The sequence below is a fragment of the Mytilus trossulus genome, chromosome 8, assembly GCF_036588685.1.
Source record: "Mytilus trossulus isolate FHL-02 chromosome 8, PNRI_Mtr1.1.1.hap1, whole genome shotgun sequence".
NCBI lineage: Eukaryota > Metazoa > Mollusca > Bivalvia > Mytilida > Mytilidae > Mytilus > Mytilus trossulus.
Genome location: NC_086380.1, coordinates 17,525,199 through 17,547,487, shown reverse-complemented (window position 1 = coordinate 17,547,487; position 22,289 = coordinate 17,525,199). Strand labels below are relative to the sequence as shown.

The window sequence follows — 22,289 nt, the reverse complement described above, 5'->3', positions numbered from 1 at the left end:
TTATGTTTTAAACTTTGATTTCGGTATATCTAAATTCAAAATTTATGCCGTATCATCAGTTTTCTGTCCCCCCTCCACCCGAAGTATTTACATTTCAAAACAAGACGAGTTTGTCAAAATAGTGAGCAAGCATTTAAGTGGGGGATTGAGGTTATTATTTTTTGTTTGAGTCAGATAAAAGATAATTCCAGAAATTATTGTCACATGTGTCATGCATGATATATAAACAAACTGTAACTTCGGTTTCCTTCAATATTGCTTATTGGTTTTCTAAGTTCATTATAAGCTAATAATGCGGATATGTTGTTTTAGCATTTTTTTTTAGATTTTAAGATAATCACTTATCTGTATAGTCCTTCTTACAAAACAAATCCTTGTAATCATTGAATATATAAGTTTTATGCAAGTTATGCTTAAACCGTTGCCGTGCCGGACTGCCTCTAGCTTTTAGTAAGTGCTATAGTTCTTGCACTTGCTTTGTTTAAAAGGATTTTTTTCTTTTATGTGTTTTATAAATTATAAGTATATATGATATATGCTGGATGAGTTTGACTGAATATTTAATTGTTTGTATTGATATGTTGCTGCTTATACCAATGCTTTAATATGTTTTATATGATGTTGCATTTATATGTTTTTATCTGTCAGTGGATTATGAATAGCTCTAAAGATCATCTTTATTGTGTGAATGTTTTAAAGACCTGACTTAAAAATAAACTAACTTCCCTGAAAATAAAACCGGGGCCTGTAGGACATAAATTGTATGTATCTGGTTGTTGATTACGTCCCCTGATAAAGAACAATAACTCTTATATATTTTTTGCGGGAAAAGACAGAGCATCAGTATTATGTAGGTTGTAAATAAATGAAGATTTGACTTGATTGAAACTTGCATTGACCCATCAGCTTAAATACCATAAAAATAAAAGGAGGCTATCTAAGTTTTCCAATAGTTCGATCATATGACACTACTCATTTAGGCTATGATAGGATACATGGATTAGGCTCACACTCGAAATTTAATTTCCATCCTGTTCCACTAATGGCACTTTCACTTTGCTTTCAATTATTCATAACATCAAGCCCCAAGTTGATCCATTTCAAATCGTTCTGTCCCAGTTGTATCAGCCGAAGACAATCCAGCCCCTGATATTAAAACTAAAAGTCTATCCGTCCCCTAATTTATGATAAACATGATAAAAGAACAGAGTCGGAGTTTTCAATTTCCTCTGTGTTGCGCTTATTTTATTACTATTGAGAAATACTCCTTTTTTTTTAAAAGTAGATTGTCCACAACATTCAACAGGTTGGGAACAAACCCCCTGGATGGTGATTATACCTGTATAGAGGGATAAACCTTCTTAAGAGGGATAAAATTATCCCTCTATAGAGGGGTATTTGTGTTTGCACTGGATTTAAAACCAATTAGGGCAGAATAGCATTTTCTAATTATATTGGCTATAATCTCTAGCAGTAGGTGCATCAACATATGCACTTTACTAAAAATTGGGATAACCAGTTTTCTGCTAAAGTGACAAAACTTGAAATCTATTGTATACCTATCTGAACACCTGATCAACATCAAAAGGAATAGTTGACCTTTAAATTTCATGTTAAATCTAACAATAGAAATTCTGTTCAGTGAGGCATAAGTGAGAAGAATTTACCTGATCGTCACAGCTTTCAATCATGGTGAACAATAGATTTTATATTTAGTCAGATAAGCAGCAAACTGGGCATGTGCATATTAAACTAAGTACATCAATTGGTGCATCAACTGTTGCAGGCTACTGCCATAATAAGTAGAGCATGCCATTCTGCCCTGTTTTGATTTAAATCCAGTCTAAACAAAAATAACCCTCTATAGAGGGATAAAATTATCCCTCTATAGAAGGTTTATCCCTCTATATAGGTATAATCACCATAGAGAGGGTTTGTTCCAAACCTGTTCAAACTTGTCTGAGAAACATGTGTATTGCTGATATTTTAACCTATAGTATTTATGAGTTTTATAAAAGTCTGGCAACAATTGTAGCTGTGAGTGCGCTAATAAGGCCTTTGTTTATAAATTTAATATTACATAGGGACATAACTCTTTTTAAAAGGTCAATTGTCCACCATTACAGAACTTGTCCGAGATATTGCTGATATTAACTTACAATAAAAATTTCATAACAATCTGACAAGAACTTTAACCAGTGTGAGTGTTAATAAGGCCATTTTCCGGGAGGCACTAATGACAGGACGATTGCCCGGATAGTGACAGGACGGTTGACCGGACGACATATAAATAGTCATAACTTTTTTATTATCCGATAGATTTGTTTAATATTTGTAAACCTGAAAGATATTAAACTATGTTTTATGAAAATTTTAAAAAAAAGAGGGAAAATAATTATTTTTGAGCAAAATAAGTTGACCGGACGGTATTCACACTCGCCAATATATGCTATATATATATTGAACTGGTCGACGACAAGTGTGTATATCTCTTTTGTTTTACAATATTTGTCCATGAAACTTAATCTGTGAGATTTATAAATATATTATACGAAAATATAAACTTGATTGCCAAAAAAACGTGTTTTTCTCCAAAAAAAGTTGACCGGACGGTATTCACCCTCGCCGATATACGCTTTATATATATTCAACTGGTCGACGACAAGTGTTAATATCTCTTTTGTTTTATAATATTTGTCCATGAAACTCAGGAATCTGTGAGATTGAATAATATATTACACGAAAATATAAACTTTAAAGTAAAAAAGAAAAAAAATCTGCAAAAAAAGGTGACTGGACGGTATTCATATTCGACGATGTACGCGTTGATTATATTGAACTGAGCGGCAAAAAATGTAAATATTTTTTTTTGTAAACAATATTTTTTCATAAAACTGAGAGATTTGCGAGATGAATAAATATATGATATAAAAATATAAACTATATGATAAAAAAAAAGTTTGTCTCCAAAAAAAGTTGACCGGACGGAACTAACATTCGCCGATATATGCCTTAATAATATTAAATTGATTGACACAAGTGTTAATATTATTTTTTTTTACCATATCTGTCCCTGAATTTTATGAACACTGGAGATGAATAAATATATTATACGAAAAATAATGACCGGACGGATTTTACGTTCAATCGATATATGCCTTAAATATATTGAACTGATCGACACAAGACTTAATATCTCTTCTTTAGTTATAATATTTTTAATAGCAATATTTTATGAAAAAAATAACCTTTATAGCACATTGTAGCAAGGATTTGTATAGTTAGAAATCCTTGTTTATAGTTAATAGTTTTTATTACTATCGAATAAATGAAATGGCAATATATTTGCACCCTCTATTTTGGAAGACTCTGTCTCTACTGAGACATGATCTTTAGAGCATGTGTCTCGAACATTATCTATTTCTGACATAACATGCTTTACAATGTCAGCAGGTTTTACCAACTGCTTTGAAACATTGATTTCATCTTTTGGTATAGAAGCATGGTTAAATTTGGTTCTTAATGTATAGTTACCAATGCCAGCCAGACCCCTTTGCACCTCATTGATGTAGTAATTCTGCAAGTAAAACATGCTAAGCACAAAGCAGTCAACTGGCAACTCTCTATATTTATTAAGCCGTTTTATAACTGCATTCATGCTTTCACATGCATTATTGGTAATGCCAGAATATGGGTCATAAAGGTTTTGATATTTATCAATTACCCATTTGCCACTGTGAGTAAGAATGTCCTTTTCCAATCATCTGCACCAGTTGGAAACAAGTAAACTTCGTTTGCCTTTGGCTTATAAGGGGGAACATTCGATGTATGAGATGTTTCAGGTTTAGTTAAAATATCTACTATTTCTGGTTGATGTAATACATCTGTATGTATATAGACAATAGACCCACTGTCCATTTTGATATTTTGTCTACTGGTAAGTTGTACTAATATGATGGCTATACAGCTGTCTTTAAAAAGACATGCCTTTAAATAAAGCAATATATAGTAGCACTAATATCAATCTATTTACTTTTGTATTTATAAATATATGTTTGACAACTGTCTTTAAAAAGACATGCTTTTGAATAAAGCAATATATATAGTAGCACTATTATCAATCTATCTATATCAATGGTTCAATAATGAATATATATTGAAAATTGTCTTTAAAAAGACATGCTAAAATCAAAATTATATAGTAGAAATATAATTTGTGTGATCTGAACTGGTTGAAAGTCAGAGCATAAATGACTGAACAATTGAATAGTTATTATTAGGTGAGTTAAATGTTAATCTGAAATCCTGAACTTCGTAAAATTTCTTCTTTAATTGGATACTAATTACCAACTGATTATAAGGTAATTCAATTAAATGTATTTGATGTCTCAGGTGTGAAAACTTTAATTACATGTTATTTGGCTTGATTGGTGATTACAACAAGTGTCAAAATTAGATTAATTTGATTAAATATCATTACTTCTAATATGCATTGGTGAACTAGCTCACATAAACATTTTGGACTCATTGTTTTTACTTTAAAGTTTATTTTTCTTATAAAATATTTATTAATCTCACAAATCAATTCATTTCATGGACAGATATTATAAAAATGAAGAATTATTAAAACTTGTGTTGATCAGTTCAATATATTTAAATGATATGTAAATTCCGTCAGATCAACTTTTTTTTTAAAGAACAACATTTAACATATTTGATATAAAGTTTATATTTTCATATCAAGTACTTATTGATCTCTCAAATTTCATAAATTGGATAAAATAAAAGAGATATAAACACTTGTGTCTACCAACTTTATATTATATTTAAGGCATATAACGGCGAATGTTTGTTCCGTCCGGTCAACTTTCTTTGAAGAAAAACATTTTTATTTACTATAAAGTTTATATTTTCATATCAAGTATTTATTGATCTCGTAGATTTCTTAGTTCGTGTAAAAATATTGTTAAACAAATAAGATATTGATTCTTATTTTTATCACTTCAATATAATTAACGCGTACATCGGCAAATGTGAACACCGTCTGGTCAACTTTTTTTGGAGACAAACTTTTTTTTCACTATAAACTTTATTTTCATATCCAATAATTATTATTCTCACAGATTCCTGAATTTCATGATAAAATATTGTAAAACAAAAGAGAAATCAACACTTGTCGTCGACCAGTTGAATATATATATGGCGTATATAACGGTGAGGGTGAATACCTTTCGGTCAACTTTTTTCGCAGATTTTTTTTCTTTTTTACTTTAAAGTTTATATTTACGTATAATATATTATTCAATCTCACAGGTTCCTGAGTTTCATGGACAAATATTGTAAAACAAAAGAGATATTAACACTTGTCGTCGACCATTTCAATATATATATAGCGTATATCGGCGAGGGTGAATACCGTCCGGTCAACTTTTTTTTGAGAAAAACACGTTTTTTTGCAATCAAGTTTATATATTCGTATAATATATTTATAAATCTCACAGATTCCTGAGTTTCATGGACAAATATTGTAAAACAAAAGAGATATTAACACTTGTCGTCAACCAGTTGAATCTATATATAGCGTATATTGGCGAGTGTGAATACCGTCCGGTCAACTTATTTTGCTCCAAAAAAATTATTTACCCTCTTTTTTTTATTTTTCATAAAATATAGGTTAATATCTTTCAGGTTTACAAATATTGAACAAATCTATCGGATAACAAAAAAGTAATGACTATTTATATGTCGTCCAGTCAACCGTCCTGTCACTATCCGAGCAATCATCCTGTCATTAGTGCAACCCCCATTTTCCTTAAAGTTAATATTTCCAAGGGGCACAACTGGTATAAAAAAGTGGATTATTGAAGATATTTCTTATTTTAACGTATGTTATGAGTGTTATAAAAATCTGGCAAGAATTGTACCCATTAGAGGGCTAACAAGAGCATTTTCCATCAATTCAATACTTTCAATACTTTCTTTTAAAAGTTGATGGTCCACCATTCTAGAATTTGTCAGATATTGCTGATATTAACTTATAGTATAAGTTTGATAAAAATCTGGCAAGAATTGTACATGTGAAAACGCTAACAAGAAAGGACAGACAGATGAACGCCCAGTATTTCCATGGCATGTCCCCTGCAACATGTTCTGCTGTGGACAAAAACAAGGCTCCCTGTTGAAGACCGTACTTTGACCTATAATGGTTTACTTTTACAAATTGTGACTTGGTTGGAGAGTTGTCTATAATTGGCACTCATACCACATCTTCTTATACATATATTTATTTACCAATATTTACAGATACTCTCCTAAACTCAATTAGAACCCCTGGAAATTATTATCAGTATTACACCATATAAAATGAGTTTTTATCTATCAGTTTTCAGGCTTGTTATTGAGTTTTTGTTAGTTGATATGAAATTGTTTTCTCCCTTTTAATGGACATGGTGGGTATTACACCCAAAATCAGGTATCTATTCATAAACATAAAAAAATGAATTCATGATTTTGAATATTATGGCGCACATGATGATAAAGACAGTATTAACTACCAAAAAAGTTTAATATCATAATTTATAGCTTTCACAAAACATTTAAATTTTTGAGGCCATTTTTTTTCAATCAGTTGTGCTTAGATATCTTTTAATTTGATAAGTTTACACTGTCTTAACTGTCTTTATGTTAGACTATAATGAAAAATCATATGTTGGACATTTACGATGAAATTAAATGATCATGATGATAGTACATGTATATATTATATCATAAAATGATTAGTGTATAATAGCTAAAACGATTATTTTCAGCAATTGTGAATTGAAACCATTGTGAAGCTATGGCAGATAAAACTATGACAGAGGTATGTTGTTCATACTTGTATAATAAATTGTTATATGTAAATTTTTTAGGGAGAAAACACATGTAGAAAGCTTTTAATTCCTTATGTAACGACATATAGATCTTAAAAGTATCTGAAGTACTGTAAATTCAGAAATTATTGCGTGCATTTATTATTGCGATTTTGTCATTTTAAACTTAATTGTGATTCGTAATTTTTACGATTTTGAGAAAAAAATCTGCCTAATTCAGATAAAACATTACAAAATGGGAGTTCTTGTTATTGCGTTTACAACTCTGTCGCATTATTCCCAATAATAAAAACCTTGCAATAATTTCTGAATTTACAGTACATTAAATATCCTGGGAACTTTGAAGTATTGCCTCATTTCACTTTCAAAACTGTTCAAAGTATCAAAATAGAAACCTGCAAATGTAAGAGTCCTTGGTAAATTAAAAAATATAAAATTTAAAAGGAGTGTATGCAAATATGACAATTATTCATATTAAGGATCTCGAATTGCGGTTATTCAGCATTTGCATGGTATTGATTAGACCAGAGATAGAAAAAATCCAGATCGAACTGTTGTTTATATTATTTCTTTACTATTTCAGGGAAACAAGTTGTGGGGTGGCAGATTTACTGGAGCCACTGATCCTATTATGGAGAAATTTAATGCCTCAATATCATATGACAAGAGAATGTGGCAAGCAGATTTAAAGGTATGGATATAAAGAGGCTAAGGAAAGCATACTTTGATTTTACAGGGAACAGTAGTAGAAATAGTGATCATTTCTTTTAATTTCAAACTGATCCCAGATTCTATTCTATTTTGCTAACCCACATACTGGACCAACTATTAACCAACTTGACTGGTTTCTTTGTTATTTCATTCCATGAAACCAAATTGAGTTATTTTAAGTTGATTAGCGAAAAAAATGTCAAAATAATGTTGACGTTGTATACGCTAGAATGGAAAGATAATCACAATAATAATGCTGTCACAGAAAAGCACTAATGACTATCTTTGAATACTACGGATTCTGATTTAACTTTTTGTATTTTACTTTTTTTTGCCAATGAGGCAACTCTGCACAAAACACCAAATGACACAGAAATTAATGACTGTCACCGTACTTCAAAAATGACCAAAGCTCATACCCGATAGTCAGCTATAAAACCATCCAATTTGACAACAGTAAAACAATACGAACGAGATAAAGTAGTAACTTAATTTATGTATAAAATAATAAACGAAAAGACAAATATTTATATACTTTCAGATCAGCTTTTATTGCCTGTTGTAAATGATGTTATATAAAAAAAGAAGATGTGGTATGATTGCCAATGAGACAACTATCCACAAAAGACCAAAATGACACAGACATTAACAACTACAGGTCACCGTATGGCCTTCAACAATGAGCAAAGCCCATACCACATAGTCAGCTATAAAAGGCCCAATTAAGACAATGTAAAACAATTCAAACAAGAAAACTAAAGGCCTTATTTATGTAAAACAATTAACGAAAAACAAACGTGTAACACATAAACAAACGGCAACCACTGAATATACAGGCTCCTGATTTTATATACATGTACTTACATTACAGTCATATCAGTATGTTTTAGAGAGTCTGCATATAGACCAAGTGTTTTATAAATTTTAATTTTACTGATGGAAAACATTGTATATTTAAATTATTTATACTATTTTAGGGTAGTATGGCTTACGTGAAGGCCACTTGTAAAGCTGGACTACTATCAGAGACAGAAAGAGACCTCATTCTCAAAGGATTAGAACAGGTTCAGTTATTTTTTGTGTGTAGTAAATAATAGCAACAATTTGCATGTTATTGCTATAGATAAACAATCATTATTTGATAATGTTGTTTCTTCTTATTAGTAAAGACAACATAAGAAAGTATACTGAAATAATATGTGTTCTATTCCCAAATTCAAATGAAAGTAGAATAAATCAGTTTGTCTCAGTTTGATCAATTTTTTTGGCTTAATACCAAGTAAACTTAGTCAATTAAAAATGTTTCAGAATTGTTCACAGGAGAGCACATGTAGATGTTTAGAAAAGTAATTGTAGATGGTAAATTATTTACTGTAAACCAACTAATTTTCGCGGATACTTTATTTCACGTTTTACCCTTTCTTGACCACTTCACGGCTATTTAATTTCGCGATTATCTGATTAACTTGATGAATTTTATTAAGGAAAGATCAAAGATTGATATATTCACGACGATTTATATTCACGTTAATTTTCTACTCGCAAATGTCGCGAAAATAAATCGCTCGCGAATAATAAGTTGGTTTACAGTATATGAATCCATATATTTTTAATAGGTATACAGTAAGTGGGAAGATGGAAGCTTCATTGTAAAACCTGGTGATGAAGATATACATACAGCAAATGAGAGGATGTTAAAGGTAATAAAATCACATTGATTGCAATCAGTAATGAGTTGTTAGGTAGTGTTTACATGCCCATGGATGCCAAACTCCTTTTAAGAGGCATCTTATCAAGATCTTTAAATTTCGAACACAAGCTTCCTTAATCTATTGAAACATCCTTTTTATACGACCGCAAAATTTGAAATTTTTTTCGTCGTATTTTGCTATCACATTGGCGTCGTCGTCCGAATACTTTTAGTTTTCGCACTCTAACTTTAGTAAAAGTGAATAGAAATCTATGAAATTTTAACACAAGGTTTATGACCACAAAAGGAAAGTTGGTATTGATTTTGGGAGTTTTGGTTCCAACATTTTAGGAATTAGGGACCAAAAAAAGGCCCAAATGAGCATTTTCTGGGTTTTCGCACAGTAACTTTAGTTTAAGTAAATAGAAATCTATGAAATTTTGACACAAGGTTTATGACCACAAAAGTAAGGTTGGGATTGATTTTGGGAGTTTTGGTTCTAATTGTTTAGGAATTAGGGGCAAAAAAAGGGCCAAAATAAGCATTATTCTTGGTTTTTGCACAATAACTTTAGTTTAAGTGAATAGAAATCTATGAAATTTAAAGACAAGGTTTATGACCACAAAAGGAAGGTTTGTATTGATTTATGGAGTTAAGATCCCAACAGTTTAGGAATTTGGGGCCAAAAAGGGGCCCAAATAAACATTTTTCTTGGTCTTCACATTATAACTTTAGTATAAGTGAATAGAAATCTATGAAATTTAAACACAAGGTTTATGACCATAAAAAGAAGGTCAGTAACAATTTTGGGAGTTATGGTCCCAACAGTTTAGGAATTTGGGGCCCAAAGGGTCCAAAATTAAACTTTGTTTGATTTCATCAAAAGTTGAATAATTGGGGTTCTTTGATATGCCGAATCTAACTGTGTATGTAGATTCTTAATTTTTGGTCCAGTTTTCAAATTGGTTTACATTAAGGTCCAAAGAGTCCAAACTTAAACTTTGTTTGATTTTTGACAAAAAATGAATCCTTGGGGTTCGTTGATATTCTGAATCTAAAAATGTACTTAGATTTTTAATTATTGGCCCAGTTTTCAAGTTGGTCCAAATTGGCGTCCAAAATTAAACTTTGTTTGATTTCATCAAAAATTGAATAAATGGGGTTCTTTGATCTTCCAAATCTAACTGTGTATACAGATTCTTAATTTTTGGTCCAGTTTTCAAATTGGTCTACATTAAGGTCCAAAGGGTCCAAAATTAAACTAAGTTTGATTTTAACAAAAATTAAATTCTTTGGCTTCTTTGATATGCTTTATCTAAACATGTACTTTGATTTTTGATTATGGGCCCAGTTTTCAAGTTGGTCCAAATCAGGATTCAAAATTATCATATTAAGTATTGTGCAATAGCAAGAAATTTTCAATTGCACAGTATTTCACAATAGCAAGAAATATCTAATTGGACAATATTGTGAAATAGCAATTAATTTTTTCAATTGGAGTTATCTTTCTTTGTATAGAATAGTAGTTGAATCAACTTTAATCATAGTTTTATACAATATACAATGTATTTTCATTTTTACTACCATCTAATACATTAAAACAATCTTTACCATTCAGTGATAACAAGCACTTTTTATTACATTTTAATATTGTATGATGTATTTAAATCAGCAGTTATTGTTGCAGACTTCATTAGAAATTTGAATTGAAATCAGTACATTATAACTTAAGTATAAGTGAATAGAAATCTATGAAATTTAAACACAAGGTTTATGACCATTAAAGGAAGGTTGGTATTGATTTTGGGAGTTTTGGTCCCAACAGTTTAGGAATTTGGGGCCCAAAGGGTCCAAAATTAAACTTTGTTTGATTTCATCAAAAATTGAATAAATGGGGTTCTTTGATATTCCAAATCTAACTGTGTATGTAGATTCTTAATTTTTGGTCCAGTTTTCAAATTGGTCTACATTAAGGTCCAAAGGGTCCAAATCATAATGTGACATACACCTATGTTGTGTCAACTATTTAATCACAATCCACATTTAAAGCTGTATCAAACTTAAAATTTGTGTCCATATTTGTCCCATCTGTTCAGGGTTCTACATCTGCGGTCGTATAATGCTGCGCCCTGCGAAGCAACTGGTTTAATTTTTTTTCATGAAATGTGTCATTGTCACAGGTTTGATTTTTGAGATTAGTCATTTTCATATTTAGTCCCTAACTTTTTATGAATAAAATCAACAAAGTGAACTTTTCTAACATTATATCTAGTTTTTATTTTTTTTATACAATTTATGACATTCAATCCATTTATTTGTTTTAATAAAGACAATTTATGCAGGAACAAGGGAGGTTTGAAGTGATCAATTGTGAATTTTTCTCCCAACAATGTGGAAGCAATTTTATGTTGGAAAATGTTAAAAATTGAGTGGTTTTGCAAAAACTTATTGGTCTGGTTGCTTGAAAGCTACACACTTCACAGAGTTTTAATGAAAAGGTAGTAAAAGTAAACTGTGAAATGTTTTGCAGGAGTTAATTGGTCCAGTGGCTGGTAAACTACACACAGGACGGAGCCGTAATGACCAGGTAGCAACAGATATGAGATTATGGTTATCTGATGCATCTAAAGCATTGAAATCATTACTCATCCAGTTAATATCCGTTTTTGTTGAAAGGGCAAAAGAGTAAGTTATAAGATTATCAAATACATAAATGATGACTTTTATATTGTTAAAAAGCATGTGACTTTTAATATTTGTAATGGTGATTGTTTTAGAACAATAAAAAAAACAATGTTTTCATGAAATTTTGTTTTGTTCGAATAAAGTTTGCAGTTTAACAAATAGAACATGTTTTATTGAGGAAATTTATAAATTTTATATGAATTGCAATGTTGATTTTCAAAGAAAAGGAAATGTTGATGATACTTCTTGTTTTATTTTGACAGTGAAATAGATGTATTGTTACCAGGGTACACACATTTACAAAGAGCTCAGCCAATCAGATGGAGCCATTGGTTACTAAGGTACAAGACTTATGAATAGTAGTTATTCTCTATGGCCATAATTTTATTTTTCCAAGGGACCAGAAACAAATGATTACAATAGAAATGTGTATTTCTATATCTAAAGCTCAAAAACTCTTCAGAAGCAACAAAGAAAAAAAAAATACTATCATTAAGGAATGACTGTAATATTTTTCTATCTATGAAGAAATAACATAAAAAATATTACAGTCATTTCTTATAATTTAATTCTAAATTCCATTTTAAACTGTAGAAAACCATGAAAAAACGTTGATGACGTCACCGTCACATGACTAAATTATGTCTATGGGCTCATAACAAAATAACATCAGCCAATCAGAAGATGCGTTACATCCAAAATTAAATTATGTAAAAATGGTCTCATAATTTGTCATGATTTTGATGACTATGGTCAAATTTTGTTATTGCCTTTCAGAAATAGAGACATGTTTTTGAACTAAAGTTGTTCTCCTGCGATGATGCTTTCCTACCAAAACTGTTGATAATTCTCCTTGAGATTACATTCACACACATTCAGTAACTTTGACCTGAACCTGATTAAGGTATATAATAGCTTAGGAAATGAAACTTATTCAGTCCTTATTATATTTGTTGACTATATGTAGACCTCAGAGCTACATATAGATCCTATATTAAAATATTTGGAAATCCTATTTTTTAACAAAGAAATAACCCATAGCTCTATGGTCCGCAAATTTGGCCTTGTTTTGCAGCTAGGTATATTCATGTGACTATTCTAACATGGCAATGTATGCATTCTTGTTTGTATATCTTTCTAGTTATACCTGGATGTTGAAAAGAGATGTAGAAAGATTAGAACAACTGACAGATAGATCTAGTGTTTTACCCTTAGGAAGGTATTGTAATGATATGTGTACTGTATTATAATTGTGTGTGTTTGCATTGGTTACTAACATGTTGTATAATCTTGACCATTGTTATAATGCTAAATATGTTTTATGTGCTACAATTTTTGGCATTATTTTTGCCTCACTATTACAAGAGGCTAGTTACGGCCCTGTTTTCAATGAAAGAACAAAGTTCCTATGTCCCCTGGATTGCACATATATTTTATGTAACCAAGGAATAAAAAACAAGGGCAATAACTAATAGAAAATAATGTTTTTTCCATTTCCTTTTAAGTTTAATTGAAAAATAAAAGCTTCAGAGAAAATGCAATGGGATTTCCGTTATAATTTATATTTCAAAAGTGCAAAGCTAAGGACTTATTTTGGAAATCGTATTGCTGATGATATAACAATCTGGCAAGAATTGTGCACATGAGAGTGCAAACAAGACCCAATGGACAGACACCAGGTATTTAGCTGATGTCCCTTGCGACGTGTTAATGGGGTCACTTCAGTTCCTATATTCCGAAGTGCCTCTGTTTTGGGCCGTTTTTGTTTTAAATACCAGGAAAGGTTCCTTTATACAGAAGTGCCGCTGTGATTGGGCCGTTTTTGAGGTGTCAAATATAAGATTGGTTGGAAACTTTTACATCAAATAAATAAACTATGAATTACATTCAATTTCAAGATTTTCAAGAAAAACATTAAAATTTCGTTTGAAATATAATTATATGAATTTGTTGGTATTTTGAAATTAAACAAACATCTAACCAATGTCGGATTCTTGGAGAGTTCATGAGCTTACGGTAATAATGTCTCCAAAAAAAATCCGCATAAAATAGTCCAAAATATTTCCGCCTCGCGCCGCTCGGTGAAGGCATCCACATCATATCACCCCTGGCTACGCCACTGTTTTGTATTAAAAGTCAAATTAATCATTGGTTCTTTTAGCGTGTCATTGTACACATTTTGATTTAACAACAAAAACGCTAAAATTAAAATCCTTGTATTTACACCAACATATATTAATTGTGTTAAAATTGTTATTTGCAAATTCTGTATAAAATTTACACAAATCTTCATCTGCTATTTAAGATACTGCTGTAGTTCTAGTTTTCTTCAAGATCTCAAAAAAGGGTTCCCTTAATATTGGATTATCGAAAATGAGGTCTTATATTCTCACTTTCAATGACACCTTTCTTTTCTCATAAAAATGGTTTACATAACAGATTTTAATTTTAAATGATCCAAGGCAAACTTTTGTGGTACTTCTGATGTGATGTGCATGTACATGTTCTTGTGGTTTGTCTTTGAATTTTATTTATTTTATGGTTTAGTTAACCCTTTCCTCCATAATGATGCCTTTTGACGCCACCCCCTTAACTCCATAATGACGCCTTTTGACGCCACCCCCTTTACTCCATAATGACACCTTTTGACGCCTGTGTAGTATCTCAGTTGAAAAGCTTTGACTCCAAAATTTCTGCATCAGACTTAATAAAATTGTATCCAATATGAAAAGGAGATTCATGAGAATATCTGACTTGAATTTCATTGATGAAATATTAGTTTTCACAATGCATTAACACTTTAAACCTGATGATTTATTTTAACTGAAAAAATCCTTTGCAGATCAAGTATGTTAAAAAACAAATTCCATGGAGGAAAGGGTTAATAACATTTATATTTCCATAACACTGATCATGTTGATTTCATATTTAATTCGTTATTGTAAATTAAAAAATGGTTGTGTGCATTTATTATGGCAACTTGCTAATGAGTAGTAATAAAGAGGGATCTAGTTATTGCAATTGTGATTATTTTGTGAAGGAAAGACAACACTAAAATTATGAATGCAAATTTTTACTATTGCAAACCTGTGGATTAATTTATTTTCATGAATACCAAGTTTCCTGGATTGTGGAAAACTTTCACTTTCATGGATATGTGATTTGTGGTTTTGCCAATGTCTGCATACATTTCTGAAGAAGATTTGTAATTCTTGAACATTTGAATTTCGAGGTTCTTGGGTTACAATGAAAATCATGAAAATTGGTATCCAACAAATAATAATGAATTCACAGTAAATAAGAACCTCACACTTATTTCTGAATTTACAGTAATCGTATTTATGTTTTTGTATGATTAATCATGTTATGTTTGTATTTGATTAACAAATTGTGTGGTTAATAATGCATGTTGTGTTTCTAACAGTGGTGCTCTGGCTGGTAACCCATTTAACATTGACAGACCTTTCCTTGCACAAGGTAACAGTCTTAATCTTTTGCACCAAATTGTATTTATATATTCTTAACAATTCAAAGCAAACATGATTGTTTCATGCCTGTCAACTTTCCTAATTATTAGAGATTTGCCAGAAATGTGATAATCGTACTGAAATTCTCAATTTTGTAAGTAAATACATTAAAAACACATTCAAAGGTGTGACATAACATGTAAGTATATACAAGTGCCTTGCATGAGAGTATAAATTTTGACAAGTTATTTGGTTATTTTTAAAGCTGTTTAGTGTTAACATTTGTAGTTTAGCTGTTCAGTATTTGAACATTACTTCATGTCAATATTGAATAAAAAATTAGAAAAACCAATTATGACAGCCTTATTTTTGAAACGGGAGTGGAAGTTTCCACTGGCTTCGTTTTCCCGTGGTCTACCCAAGTTCTGGGATATTCGACAAACTACTAAAACCAAGTAAACATAAAGGAGTTTATTTTAAAGACATATGAACATAAGTTTACATAAATAAATATACAGTGGTGGCTAGTTTACTTGTATAAATGAAGGTTCCATATTTGCAAGCCAAATGGTATGAGTTTCTGCTCATTTTAAATCCTTAGTGTAGACTGCTGGAACCCGGTGAGTGACGTCATACTTATAGTTTCTAGTGACAACGAGCCCGGTGTCATATGGTATTTTGAACCCCATGGTAAAATGACCCCGGGGTCAAAATACCGCTATGGTAAATTGAACCCCCCCCCCATGGTAAATTGAACCCCCCCTGTATGGAAAATTGAACCCCCATGGTAAATTGAACCCCCCTGTTTTTTTTCATTTTAGATGATTAATAAAACATTTAACATTATATAAAAGCTAATCAAATATTAAAAATCATTTATACAAGAAGGGGAGGTCAATTTTCAATGATTGGCTAAAAGAAAAATATTTGCTTGGTATAAGTGCTCTGAAGTCTTAACCAACAAAATTTCATTCAAAAAACTTCTTAAAGCATTAAAACTAGACCATGTAGCTTGGACACTATAATTCTTTGAAATTTAAAATATTTATATAGAATGGTAGACTTTTAAGTTTTAATTCTCCATGGTAAAAAAGGGGGAGGGGGTCAAATTACCATGGCTCACTTGATTTTAAAAAGTAAAATTTTCAAAACATCTTATCAAACTAATAAAATAAATACAAACTACTAATTGGAGTATAATAAATATGTTAAGGAGTTACAGTAGCAAGATATTTTAACATGAAAGGTCTTTAGATGTATAGTAGGGGGTTCAATATACCATGGTACAATAACATGGCCAAGTAAAATTTTCAAAATATCTTTTCCAGCATGTTAAATACAAACAAACTAAGCATCTTTTAAAAATGCATTTAAACTACAAATTGGAGTACAACAACTATGTTATGGAGTTAGAATAGCTAGAATTTTTGAAATTGACAGTCTAAGGTAGGGGGTTCAATATACCGCAGGGGGGCAAAATACCATGGCTGCGTAAAATTTTCAAAATATCTTTTCCAGTTTGTTAAATACATACAAACTACTTATGGGAGTATTGTTACTATGTTAAGGAGTAAGAATAGCTTGGGTTTTTGAAATTCAAGGTCTATAGTAGGGGGTTGTATATACCATGGTAGGGGGTGGTCAAAATACCATGAAAATATTTTTTCTTCAAAATATCTTTTCCAGCATGTTAAATGCATACAAACTAATATTGGAGTATTATTACTATGTTAAGGATTAAGAATAGCTGGAATTTTTGAAATTCAAGGTCTGTAGAAGGGGGTTAAATATACTGCAGGGGGGTCAAAATACCATGGCTGCGTAAAATTTTCAAAATATCTTTTCCAGCATGTAATATACATACAAACAACTTATTGAAGTATTATTACTATGTTAAGGAGTTAGAATAGCTTGAATTTTTGAAAATCAAGGTCTATAGAAGGGGGTTCAATATACAACAGGGGGTCAAAATACCATGGCTAAGTAAAAATTTTAAAATATCTTTTCCAGCATGTTGAATAGATGCATCCTACAAATTGGAGTATTGTTACTATGTTAAGGAGTTAGAATAGCTTGAATTTTTGAAAATCAAGGTCTATAGAAGGGGGTTCAATATACCGCAGGGGGTCAAAATACCATGGCTACGTAAAATTTTCAAAATATCTTTGCCAGTTTGTTAAATACATACAAACTACTTATTGGAGTATTATAATTATGTTAAGGAGTAAGAATAGCTTGGGTTTTTGAAATTCAAGGTCTATAGTAAGGGGTTCAATATACCATGGTAGGGGGGGTCAAAATACCATGGAATTTTTTTTTCTTCAAAATATCTTTTCCAGCATGTTAAATGCATACAAACTACTTATTGGAGTATTATTACTATGTTAAGGATTAAGAATAGCTGGAATTTTTTTAATTGAATGTCTATGGTAGGGGGTTCAATATACCGCAGGGGGGTCAAAATACCATGGCTAAGTAAAATTTTCAAAATATCTTTTCAAGCATGTTATATACATACAAACAACTTATTGAAGTATTATTAATATGTTAAGGAGTTAGAATAGCTTGAATTTTTGAAAATCAAGGTCTATAGAAGGGGGTTCAATATACAACAGGGGGTCAAAATACCATGGCAAAGTAAAAATTTTAAAATATCTTTTCCAGCATGTTGAATACATGCATCCTACAAATTGGAGTATTGTTACTATGTTAAGGAGTTAGAATAGCTTGAATTTTTGAAAATCAAGGTCTATAGAAGGGGGTTCAATATACGGCAGGGGGGCAAAATACCATGGCTAAGTAAAATTTTCAAAATATCTTTGCCAGTTTGTTAAATACATACAAACTACTTATCGGAGTATTAAAATTATGTTAAGGAGTTAGAATAGCTTGGGTCTTTGAAATTCAAGGTCTATAGAAGGGGGTTCAATATACCATGGTATGGGGGGTCAAAATACCATGGAAATTTTTGTTCTTCAAAATATCTTTTCCAGCATGTTAAATGCATACAAACTACTTATTGGAGTATTATTACTATGTTTAGGATTAAGAATAGCTGGAATTTTTGAAATTGAATGTCTATGGTAGGGGGTTCAATATACCGCAGGGGGGTCAAAATACCATGGCTAAGTAAAATTTTCAAAATATCTTTTCCAGCATGTTGAATACATACAAACAACTTATTGAAGTATTATTACTATGTTAAGGAGTTAGAATAGCTTGAATTTTTGAAAATCAAGGTCTATAGAATGGGGTTCAATATACCGCAGGGGGTCAAAATACAATGGCTAAGTAAAATTTTCAAAACATCTTTTCCAGCATGTTGAATACATACAAACTACAAATTGGGGTATTATTACTATGTTAAGGAGTTAGAATAGCTTGAACTTTTGAAAATCAAGGTCTATAGAAGGGGGTTCAATATACTATGGTAGGGGGGGGGGGGGGGGGGGGTCAAAATACCATGGCTAAGTAAAATTTTCAAAATATCTTTGCCAGTTTGTTAAATACATACAAACTACTTATCATAGTATTAAAATTATGTTAAGGAGTTAGAATAGCTTGGGTTTTTGAAATTCAAGGTTTATAGAAGGGGGTTAAATATACTATGGTAGGGGGGGTCAAAATACCATGGAAATTTTTGTTCTTCAAAATATCTTTTCCAGCATGTAAAATGCATACAAACTACTTATTGGAGTATTATTACTATGTTTAGGATTAAGAATAGCTGGAATTTTTGAAATTGAATGTCTATGGTAGGGGGTTCAATATACCGCAGGGGGGTCAAAATACCATGGCTAAGTAAAATTATCAAAATATCAAAAGATATTAGGAAAATAAATAATTTCCATGGTATTTTGACCCCCTGCGGTATATTTAACCCCCTATCATAGACCTTAATATTCAAAAATTCTAGCTATTCTAACTCCTTAACTTAGTTATAATACTCCTACAAGTAGTGTGTATGTATTTAACATACTGGAAAAAATGTTTTGAAAAAAAATTAATTTCCATGGTATTTTGACCCCCCTGCAGTATATTGAACCACTACTATAGACCTTAAATTTCAAAAATTCTAGCTATTCAAACTCCTTAACCTAGTTATAATACTCCTACAAGTAGTTTGTATGTATTTAACATACTGGAAAAGATATTCAGAAAATTTTACTTTGCTATGGTATTTTGACCCCCTGGGGTATATTGAACCCCCTACCATAGACCTTCAATTTCAAAAATTCTTGCAATTCTTATTCCTTAACATAGTTATAAAACTTTAATAAGTAGTTTGTATGCATTTAACATCCTGGAAAAGATATTCAGAAAATTTTACTTTGCTATGGTATTTTGACCCCCTGGGGTATATTGAAACCCCTACCATAGACCTTCAATTAAAAAAATTCTTGCAATTCAAACTCCTTAACATAGTTTTAATATTCCTACAAGTAGTTTGTATGTATTTAACATACTGGAAAAGATATTTTGAAAATTTTACTTAGCCATGGTATTTTAACCCCTCTGCGGTATATTGAACCCCTACCATAGACCTTGAATTTCAAAAATTCTTGCAATTCTAACTCCTTAACATAGTTCAAATACTCCAATAAGTAGTTTGTATGTATTTAAAATGCTGGAAAAAATGTTTTGAAAATAAATAATTTCCATGGTATTTTGACCCCCCTGCGTTATATGTATAATGAACCCCTACTATAGACCTTAAATTTCAAAACTTCTAGCTATTCAAACTCCTTAACCTATTTATAATACTCCAACAAGTATTTTGTATGTATTTGACATACTGGAAAAGATATTCTGAAAATTTTACTTTGCCATGGTATTTTGACCCCCCTGCGGTATATTGAACCCCCTACCATAGACTTTAAATTTCAAAAATTCTTGCAATTCTAACTCCTTAACATAGTTGTAATACTCAAATAAGTAGTTTGTATGTATTTAACATCCTGGAAAAAATGTTTTGAAAAAAAATAATTTCCATGGTATTTTGACCCCCCTGCAGTATATTGAACCACTACTATAGACCTTTAATTTCAAAAATTCTAGCTATTCAAACTCCTTAACATAGTTATAATACTCCTACAAGTAGTTTGTATGTATTTAACATACTGGAAAAGATATTCTGAAAATTTTACTTTGCCATGGTATTTTGACCCCCCTGCGGTATATTGAACCCCCTACCATAGACCTTCAATTTAAAAAAAATCTTGCAATTCTAACTCCTTAACATAGTTCAAATACTCCAATTAGTAGTTTGTATGTATTTAAAATGCTGGAAAAAATGTTTTGAAAAAAAATAATTTCCATGGTATTTTGACCCCCCTGCGTTATATGTATAATGAACCCCTACTATAGACCTTAAATTTCAAAAATTCTAGCTATTCAAACTCCTTAACCTAGTTATAATACTCCAACAAGTATTTTGTATGTATTTGACATACTGGAAAAGATATTCTGAAAATTTTACTTTGCCATGGTATTTTGACCCTCCTGCGGTATATTGAACCCCCTACCATAGACTTTAAATTTCAAAAATTCTTGCAATTCTAACTCCTTAACATAGTTGTAATACTCAAATAAGTAGTTTGTATGTATTTAACATCCTGGAAAAAATGTTTTGAAAAAAAATAATTTCCATGGTATTTTGACCCCCCTGCAGTATATTGAACCACTACTATAGACCTTAAATTTCAAAAATTCTAGCTATTCAAACTCCTTTACATAGTTATAATACTCCTACAAGTAGTTTGTATGTATTTAACATACTGGAAAAGATATTCTAAAAATTTTACTTTGCCATGGTATTTTGACCTCCCTGCGGTATATTGAACCCCCTACCATAGACCTTCAATTTAAAAAATTCTTGCAATTCTTATTCCTTAACATAGTTATAATACTTCAATAAGTAGTTTGTATGCATTTAACATCCTGGAAAAAATGTTTTGAATTTTTTTTATTTCCATGGTATTTTGACCCCCCTGCGGTATATTGATCCCCTACTATAGACCTTAAATTTCAAAAATTCTAGCTATTCAAACTCCTTTACAAAGTTATAATATTTCTACAAGTAGTTTGTATGTATTTAACATACTGGAAAAGATATTTTGAAAATTTTACTTAGCCATGGTATTTTGACCTCCCTGCTGTATATTGAACCCCTACCATAGACCTTAAATTTTAAAAATTCTTGCAATTCTTATTCCTTAACATAGTTATAATATTCCTACAAGTAGTTTGTATGTGTTTAACATACTAGAAAAGATATTTTGAAAATTTTACTTAGCCATGGTATTTTGACCCCCCATGGGTATATTGAACCCCCTACCATAGACTTTAAATTTCAAAAATTCTTGCAATTCTAACTCCTTAACATAGTTGTAATACTCAAATAAGTAGTTTGTATGTATTTAACATCCTGGAAAAAATGTTTTGAAAAAAAATAATTTCCATGGTATTTTGACCCCCCTGCAGTATATTGAACCCCTACTATAGACCTTTAATTTCAAAAATTCTAGCTATTCAAACTCCTTATCATAGTTATAATACTCCTACAAGTAGTTTGTATGTATTTAACATACTGGAAAAGATATTCTGAAAATTTTACTTTGCCATGGTATTTTGACCCCCCTGCGGTATATTGAACCCCCTACCATAGACCTTCAATTTCAAAAATTCTTGCAATTCTTATTCCTTAACATAGTTATAATACTTCAATAAGTAGTTTGTATGCATTTAACATCCTGGAAAAAATGTTTTGAATTTTTTTTATTTCCATGGTATTTTGACCCCCCTGCGGTATATTGAACCCCCTACTATAGACCTTAAATTTCAAAATTTCTAGCTATTCAAACT

General features: G+C 30.8%; 1 protein-coding gene across 1 annotated transcript in view; it reads left to right on the top strand.

Moving 5' to 3' along the window:
• Positions 1 to 794: 794 nt before the first annotated feature.
• Positions 795 to 22,289, top strand: part of LOC134680630 (argininosuccinate lyase-like) — a 43,055-nt gene continuing 21,560 nt past the window's right edge. The window contains exons 1-9 of the mRNA XM_063539750.1: positions 795 to 850; positions 6,810 to 6,862; positions 7,456 to 7,563; positions 8,561 to 8,647; positions 9,200 to 9,283; positions 11,804 to 11,958; positions 12,222 to 12,299; positions 13,100 to 13,177; positions 15,383 to 15,435. Coding sequence (XP_063395820.1) covers positions 6,839 to 6,862; positions 7,456 to 7,563; positions 8,561 to 8,647; positions 9,200 to 9,283; positions 11,804 to 11,958; positions 12,222 to 12,299; positions 13,100 to 13,177; positions 15,383 to 15,435 — 667 coding nt within the window. The 5' untranslated portion in view covers positions 795 to 850; positions 6,810 to 6,838. The remainder of the gene's footprint in view (positions 851 to 6,809; positions 6,863 to 7,455; positions 7,564 to 8,560; positions 8,648 to 9,199; positions 9,284 to 11,803; positions 11,959 to 12,221; positions 12,300 to 13,099; positions 13,178 to 15,382; positions 15,436 to 22,289) is intronic.